An 8666-nucleotide genomic window follows, 5' to 3' on the forward strand; every position below is an offset into this window, starting at 1 on the left:
TGGCAGAAATTATTATCTAGCCATATCTTGGGGGAAGGAGTGGGGAGCGACTCCAACACGGGCTGGGAAATCAGGCCCCAAGCCTCGCTTTAATTAGGTGTCAGAATTTTCATGACCAGCTCTCATGAACCCCCTCTAGCAGACCCCTGAATAGTGAGTCACCTTCATAGGCTTGATCCTGGTGAAATCCCCACTGAGTGCTGTGGGAGTTTTGTTTGAGAAAGCAGTGCAGAATCAGGCCCTATTCCCACTGCATCCCTACAACCAGAATATCATCTGCTACTGAATTTGTCATTTGCTTTTGGCTGGAGACCGGTTTTATGGCCTTAAAGCATCACATTACACTGATCTTCAGCAGCAACAAGGACTGTAAGGAAATCTCCCAGGTCATCTGTTCTCTGAATATTGGCTGCCAGCCCCCACCTGTGCATCAGTGCAGCTAAGGGCAAAGAGGACAGGCACCAATATGAAACGTCCTTGCTGCCCTGAAGCAATAGGTTAATAGTATTACATTGAATTTAGGGTCTGGCCTCTGGCTGCCCCTACTTGGCTTTGCTGGGGGAGGATGGAAAGAAAATACAGGAAGCCACTTCCCTCCCCATTACACCCATGCAGACTCCAGGCATAACGGTGACCCTAGCACTCTTTAGGCATTGATGGAGAAGGTCCAAAGGAGGCATAGTCAACTGGTTTGAAGGTGTGGTCAGTCCTTGTGCCATTGGCTATCCAGTGGTACAAGGAAAGTGCCATTTCACCTTTATCTGCCCTGTGCAAGCACCATGCCCCAAGCACCTCTGCTCAGCTGCCACAGATCTGTATCCACCCAGCCCCTCCCTTCTCTGCCTACAGTTTGCTTTTTTGGGCCTGATACTGAAAGATGCTGAGCAAAGTTCTGTGCTGATGTCACTGGGGGGCCAAGAGAGCCCTGCACCTGGCAGGATTAGAGACTAACTCCTTAAATTCAGGAGATTGGAATTCGGCCATCAATATTTCCTTAATGCCTCCTGAAGGCCTAGCAGCTCATTTTAAAAACACTTTTCTGACACAGTGATTTCCCTGATTTTTTTTGGAATAAAGTTAAACATAAAACAGAGTAGCTCAGAAATTCCATTAATTTCTACACTTGTGCAAGTGAAAAGTGGCTTTCACATCAGACACAACATGATGTTTAAAGAGCACATGGAGTCAAATTTTCAAATGTAGGCACCAGAGGGTAGGCACCTAAATCCGGATTTTATATACTTATCCAGCTGGTTGCGTCATGGACGGGTGAAATTCACATGCCATGAAGTCTTAAGTGCCTAAAACAGATATTTACAGTATGTGCCTTACTGAATATGAGCTGCCTAAACTTCTGGCATTCAAGTTTGCAAACTATGCCCTTAGTCTCTGGCACACTCTCTTTCTTATCTGAGGTCTTGGCGGGGAGGAGGAAACGTAAGTGTCCGAGAGACTACACGCACAGGGTGCTGCTTATGAGCAGAACGCTTTTCAATAATTAAAAGGATTTCTAGAATTTGGCATTTTCTAAACAATGAATAACTCTTAAATATTTCCATATTAAACACAGAACTAGAAATCATCTGGCAACTAGCGCAAACATCACTTCGTTATAAACGCAGAGGCAAGTGCAAAGAGAGATACCATTTTATAGCCCACTCCCCTCCTGTGACACACTCCAAGGACTAACAGGATTAAAATGAGAGCACAAAGAAAAGGAATACTGGGGGGGGGGGAAGAAGAGATACCAAAAAGGGATAATACACTGCAGATTTAAGGCTCAATCCTGCCAGGCGCTGAGGCCCTTCAGTCAGCATTGATTCCAACACCTCCAGGGCTAAAGATAGAGCCTATATAGCATGTGCTGGACACCCAGACTGACAAAGGAATTAGGAGTCTACTGCTAAAGATTCACTTTGCAAAACACCAAACAATGGGCTTTGTAGCAGATCGCAGACTCACAGCGCCTCCTGCTAGTCATCCGGGAATTAGCTTGATTCCAGCACTCAGAGCACCTCCTGCTGGCTGGTGTCGCTCCTGCCTCAGGCCCTGTGTCCCTCCTGGATGCTGATGCTCCTTTCCCTTGGGGTTCTGCCCACAGCAGTACCCCCCACTCTGGGTCTCTGCTCTCAGGGGAACCCCCAACCCTCTAAGCCCACCTTCTCTCAGTGGCTACTGCCAGTCATCATCTAGTCCCCTTTCTCTGGGCAAACTGCAGTCTGTAATGGCCACTCATCGCTGGCGAGGGGGTTGGACCAGCTGCCTCTGCTTATCCCCAAGGCTGGAGTGAGACTAACCCAGCTCCTCCCTTAGCCCTTACATCAGGGCCAGCTGTGGCCTGGCTGGGTTTGGCCACAACTTCCCCAATCAGCCTACCTTTCCCCCCAGGAGCAGGGTGAGTGCCCCGCTACAGGCTCATATGACAGACGACAACAAACAAGCTCAGAAGAAGCCTTCAGCATTTTGATGGTAAATAACTTATTTCCAAAGGCAGGACTCTACTATGGCTCAAGGATCTGGACCTGTGTTCAAGAGGATGCACCACCTGCAGGGTAGCAGCTAGAGGCATTATCCCTGCACAAGGCAGGAGCAGGCATGATGCCTTTGGAAGAATGAGGGGAAAGTACAATCACTTGCAGAAGTTACTTCACCTGTAGGAAAGGTATAGCTTGTGCTATCCCAGTGATGCCTCCTGGCGCTAGCTAGTGTGAAGATGGGGCCATGACTAGCTCCATTTGCAGTGGTGATCACTCATGTTAGCACTGGGCAACCCCTCCTGCCAAAGGGAGTGCAATCAGCTAAATTACGACTGCTCCCTGCATGGGTGCATGGAGGGAGGGGGGAGAAGGGGGTCATCCATCCTACCCTTTCAGCAGCCTCAGAGAATAGACATAAACCTGCCCTTTATTAAGCATACCAAACAGAATTGACCTGATCAGTCCTATTACATTATATCCACTGCATCCTCAGAATTAGTCATGGCATCAAAATACTGACTAATCCGATTTAAAGATGCTACAATCAGTTGCATTACCAGTGCACGAGGGCTGTGATTCTGTGTATGTAAATAATCTAAATATCCACTTACTCGATGTGATAGAATAGAGTATGGCACTTTATCATGTCAGCTATCACATGATTCAAGGGCACCGTTTACCTTTTATTCCTGCCATTAAAAAACAAGCAAGGAATGTCAAAGGCAAAAGCTATTTCTGTTTGACCCAAACTAAAAAAAAAGTGTCAAGAAAATCCATAATTAAAAGGGACTAGTGATCTTAAAGAAGCCTTATTTTTAGAGGGCAGGTGCTCAGCACTTTCTGAAAAATCAAACCCCCTTAGGGCACCTCCAGATGAGCCTCCTTAAATATCGAGCCACCCCAAACCACTAGTCATTTTGGCAAATCTTGGCCAAATACCGTAGTTCCTTTGTCCTTCAAACTTCCTACTAGATATTTCACAATATAAAGGTCCCTAGTGTCACATGCAGAGCTTTGACAACAGCCGATAACAACGGGAGCCCTGATTCAATCCAATATCAGTCTCAACTCCAAAACAAATCAGAGGGCTCTTACTAACCCCCTCCCCTCCACCAAAAAAACCTGCTTAATTCTCAGACATTTCCTACAGGGATGTGACAGGTACACATTAATTTCTGACTTTTGCAAATACTAGCCATAAACAGACATTTCAGATATCGTTTTTTCTATTTAAACTTTTTAGGTTAAAATTTTGTTCACAAGGGTGAGCTAATTTGCAAGTGGCATGTTCATATCAGAATCTTAGGGCCCGTTCTGCTGTCACACTGGTACAGCTCCATTGACTTCGAAAGGTGTCACTGCTGCTTTATACGAATGTGAAATCAGAGTGAGGCTCGTATATACACCAGGGTTCTTCATTGCGGTGTATCGTTTACACTAGTGCAAAGTGAGGGTGAAAACACTGTCAGCTAAGAGTGGCACTGTTTGACACCACTTTTACTCCTGGGGGAATTCTGTGCCACTTTGCATGTGCGGAGTTCATGTCCCGGGCAGATTATTTTTCTCTGCAGAAAATACGTGCTGCTGGAGAGGCGCTGCAGATACGCCTTTCACCCCCAGAGACTGTTGTGGCGCCAGAACAGAGTGCAGCTGGCTCACAGGCCAGAGCAGCCAAATGTGGAGAGGGAGGAGGAGAGCCTGCTTTCCTCACAGTGCCCTGCCCCTGGGGCCAGGTGAAGAGGCCCGGGTTTTTTTGGGGTGGGGGGGACAGACAGAGCAGGGCATATGGGAATGCTGGGGGGGTGACACAGACTGGGGTTCAGAATGGCTATGGGGGGGACAGACTGGGGTGGGGGGGCGGCTGAGTGGGGGTGCAAGGACACCTGGGGATGAGGGGCGATGGGTGGCTGAGTGGGGGTGCAGGGACACATGGGGACAGGAGCAGATGTGCCTGACTGAATGGGAGAGACTAGGGGTCAGCCAGGGTCTGCATGGGGGAGGCTCCCCAATTCCCTAACAATCCCTCCCCTTCCAAAAAAACTGTTGCATACTTCTTCCACCCACACCCAACAACTGTTCAAGTTCACTCCCAGTCTCCTTCCCAGCAATTACTTCCCTCTCCCTCACCTCCTCCATTATCCCTGACTTCCCCAAGCCTTTGCACTTCTTGTAAGGGGTGCTGGAAATAGGGTTCTGTATTGTATTTGAAATGAATTATAACTTAAAGTTCTGTATTAATATGCCTAGTAAAGAATCTATTTGTCAAAAACATTTCCTGAATCTTTTTTAGTTGTCTGTATTGTTACTTGCTGACAGGTACTTTGAAATAAATTACCAAAATAATTGAAATGGGTGTGATTACACTGTGTTATTTTGACAAATAAAATATGCAGAATTTTTAATTTTTTGGCGCAGAATTCCCATAGGAGTACACTTTGCACATGGGTACATGGCTGCCAAGATGCAGGGCAATGAAGAATCAGGCGCAGAATTTTTAGCCTCAGTTCATAAGAAGGAAAATTCTACCACGTCCATGATTTTCAAGCTGAATGCCAACTGTGCCTTTCCCCACTGCAAGCAGAAAAATGGAGGAGCTAAATTATGTATACATTTTAGATTCATATGAATTGTTTCTCATGTTGCTATGTGACAGGTATCATCTGCAGAACCCATGAGATGGGCTAATTAGTCACATTCACTTTGCTGGAAACACCCCCTAATGGGGGTTGAGGAGACAGAGGAATTGCAAAATTTATTTTGTCACCAAAAAACCAGCAGTTCTGCTCTCAGGACTATAGAACCCTAGTTTCCTCTGGCAAGGAAAGATCTAGAAAGCAGCATCAAGGAAAAGCTTTGATTTCAAAAGGAAATCAAAACTCCAGTTGGGCCTAGACAATGTGTGTATACTTCCAGCCTGTCACCTCTTTGTTACAGTTTGTTTTTCATTTATAATACATACTTCTTCAACCAGAAACAAACACCTTACAGCAGCTACATTTCATTCTGAACCACAGGGAGGGCCATTTTCATGTGAAATCAGGCATCAATTGCCTTCTGAGAATCAAAAGAGAGATAAAATCAAGGAGAGAGGTTACTTCATCAGTGCTGGGGAAAATCTGCGGCTTATATATACTGGAATGTGTGATTCCCCCAGCAGCCAGCAAGCTACTTCAATCAAATGCATCTAACACGGCAGTGACAAAACTTTGCCCCACCCACCAACCGCAGGATCCTGGAGGACACACCTAATCTGCATAAATGAAGCCCATTGTGGAGGTCTGTTTTCATCCCAGACACCTCCTGCTCTTATAAATCTGGACCAATGCATGCTCCCTCCTGTAGTCTCTGCAGGATGCACCTTTGGATTAAAGGCACATTGCAGGCTTTAAACTCCACAAGTTGCCTTCAGCTCACAGTCCATGCTTCAGCCCAGCTGATTTTATCCTGGGCTCCTATGAAGCCTCCAGCCCAAAGCCTCACTGTGTTCATAACGGCTTGCAGACATAGTGCAAAAGTGGCCAGCAGGCTTATTAGCCCAGCATGTGAACACATACAGTTACAAACAAAGGGGAGGTGGAAATGAAAGGGTGATTTATTGTTGAGACTCCGCTGGTGGGAGGAGCCCCCAGAAAGTTCTTGAAGCTGCAGACCCAGTGATTTTTTATTGTGTTTAGCTAGTAGGAAATGGTCACGCACACCACTGGGAGATACAGTATATCTGGGGTGAGGTTAGGGGAGGATGGCAGGAGATTTCCCTGGCTTCCCCTCAACAGAGAGGACACAGAGGATGGAGGAGGGCTGTTGGGCAGCTGTACAGGGGTTGGGGGAGGGGTACTGGGCAGACACAGAGAAGATGGAGGAGGGGCGTTGGGCAGGTGGATGGGGTTGGGGCAGGGCACTGGGTGGACACAGAGAGGATGGAGAAGGGGTGTTGGGCAGGTGAATGTGGGTTGGGGGTGGCCCAGAGATACTAGCTACTGGGCAAAGGCGCACAGAAGATGGGGGTGCGGGGTAGGGGGGTTATGTATCCGCCTCTCACCTGTAGGAGCTGCTCACCCCGGCTGCCGATTCCTCCCTGATCTGCCTGTTGAGGGCATCCACCGCTGCTCGCCCTTTGGCCGCCTCCTGGGACGCCGAGAGCCCGGGCTGCTGCTGCCCCCCATCCTCGACCACCTGGACCCTCTTCTTCCTCCCTTCCTCAGCCCTGGCCACCTTGGGCTGCTCCTCCTTTGCCCTTTGCTCTGCCTCCTCCTCCTTCTTCTCCTGCCCTGGCTGCAGCTTCCTCCTCTTCTCCTGGCTGGGAGGTTTCTCCTGGGGGCCCTTGTCCAGGGCAGGCCCAGGGGACGGGGCTGGCTTGGGGATCCAGGGGTGGTCCCCTCTCTTGGGGATGGGCCAGGCTCGGAAATCCTTCTGGTACTGGCTCTCCTTCTCAAAGGGGGTTTCCGAGGGCTGGTACTCGCTCTTGGGTTTGCAGCTGGGCTCCGGCCGCTGCGCCTTCCAGTGCTTGTAGTCCTGGCGCATCACCGAGTCAGCCAGAGGCTGCTGCCCCGGCCCTGCCTTGTGGTCCCCCCCTGCCACAGTCGCCCTGGCAACTGCATCCAGGTCGCTGCCAAGGATGGAGGGCTGGGTCTCGATGGCAGAGGAAGGGCGTGGCTGCTGCTGCTGCAAACCCACCTGGGCCGTGGGGTTCTCGGTGGCCTCGGAGTATTTGGTGAAGACCAAAGGGACCGCGATGTCCGCCTTGTCCAGCTGGTTCCAGAAGCGGGCGATGCAGCACGCCCGGGTGATGCAGGGCCAAGCCATGGCGACGCCTCAACCTCTTCCCCTCCCAGACAGCCTGGCCTCTCCCCGCACACCCTGCAAAGAACACAGCAAAGTAATCCACTCGCTCCGTCACTCCTCCTCCTGAAACAGCCCCCGGCCGAGGGGGGCAGGAAAAGGAAATTCGGTGCCAGTTCAAGATCGAGGGGGGATCTCTACGAATTGCAAAGGGGAGGGGGGGGACAATTCGAGCTGCGGCACCTCGGTGGGGGCGGGGGGGTGCAAGCCCGAGAGTCACAGTCCCTAGCTGCAAGCAGAAGGCTCTGTACGAATTGCAAAGGGCGAGGACTCTGGCAAACGCAAGGCAAAGGAAATGCTGCCCCGCAAGCAATGGTCGGTCAAAGCTGCGGACTCCCCCCAAGTCCTTGGCGACCTTAGGCAAGTGCAACCTTCCCCCCCCCCCCCCCCCCCGCACCCCACCCTGCAGGCGCGCGGCAGCCCGGTCGGGTTTCCGCCCCGGTGCACCACGGAGAAGAGCCCGGCTGCAGGCTCCTGCCTTCCCCCCCCCGCACCGCGTCTCTCCCCGGCTGGCGCCGCTGCGGATCTCACGGCCGCGGCTGGAGGAGCAGCCGCCCCCTAGCCATCATCTGCGCCGAGAGCGGAGCATCGCCGCCGCGGCGGCTGCAGAGAAAAAGGCCCCACCCAGCCCCGCTGTCAGCAGCGCCGCGCAGCGAAGGATGCTGAAGAAGGGGCGGGGGGGGGGATGCAGAGAGATCACCTGCCTCCCTCAGCGCCTGCGGAGTGGGGGGGGAGCCCTGTTAACTCTTCCCTCCCAGACCCCTGGGGCGGAAGGGAGGGGAGCCCAGCTGGGAAGAGTGTGTTGCGTGGCTGGACAGCAGCAGGGAGATGTTCTGGTCCCACCCATTTTCAGGACTAAAAAGCTTTGGACAGAGGCCCGCCTCCATACAGCCGAGCCGTGCAGAGAATGAAGCCGCAAACAATAAATTAATCCACTTTCATCCACCCTGGCATGCCCAGTTCAAGAACCAGGCTGCGGGGCGGGGAGGGAGAGAGAGAAGGAGGATCACCGGCTGTTAAAGCCTTAGGCTCTTTAAGGAAATCCAAAGGGCTAGAGCCACTTGCTTGCTGGGGCGATTATTCCAGTGGCCTATTTCTGGGTGTGGATTTCAGCGATCAAAATGGTTCCCCTCATGGGGGAGAGAAAAAAAAAATCACAACAAACCTACCCAGCTCACAGCGCCACCTTAAAGCAAACACTGTCTAGACAAGAGTAAAAAAAAAAACAAACAAAAAAAAACCCACCCAAAGCCCCACCACACACAACTCAGATCCTTTGTAGGGGACGAGAATGGGAGATGAATCAAGAGGGAAAAGGTTCACCCCTCCCCTCCAACTGGTGCTGACTCA

At 51.0% G+C, this 8666-nt stretch overlaps 1 protein-coding gene across 5 annotated transcripts in view; it reads right to left on the minus strand.

The window, feature by feature from the left end:
* Positions 1-8158, minus strand: part of MAP6 (microtubule associated protein 6) — a 74272-nt gene extending 66114 nt beyond the window's left edge. The window contains exons 1-2 of one of the 5 annotated variants that reach the window (XM_043527675.1): positions 8021-8158; positions 6517-7334 (exon numbers count right to left, since the gene is read on the minus strand). In XM_043527675.1, coding sequence (XP_043383610.1) covers positions 6517-7280 — 764 coding nt within the window. In that variant the 5' untranslated portion in view covers positions 7281-7334; positions 8021-8158. Of the gene's footprint in view, positions 1-6516 lie in introns of all 5 variants that reach the window. The other 4 variants (XM_037882394.2, XM_037882333.2, XM_043527681.1 and 1 more) reach the window with 4 other exon arrangements.
* Between the last annotated feature and the right edge of the window lie 508 nt (positions 8159-8666).

The sequence above is a fragment of the Chelonia mydas genome, chromosome 1 (genome assembly GCF_015237465.2).
Source record: "Chelonia mydas isolate rCheMyd1 chromosome 1, rCheMyd1.pri.v2, whole genome shotgun sequence".
In the NCBI taxonomy this organism is placed as follows: Eukaryota; Metazoa; Chordata; order Testudines; family Cheloniidae; genus Chelonia; species Chelonia mydas.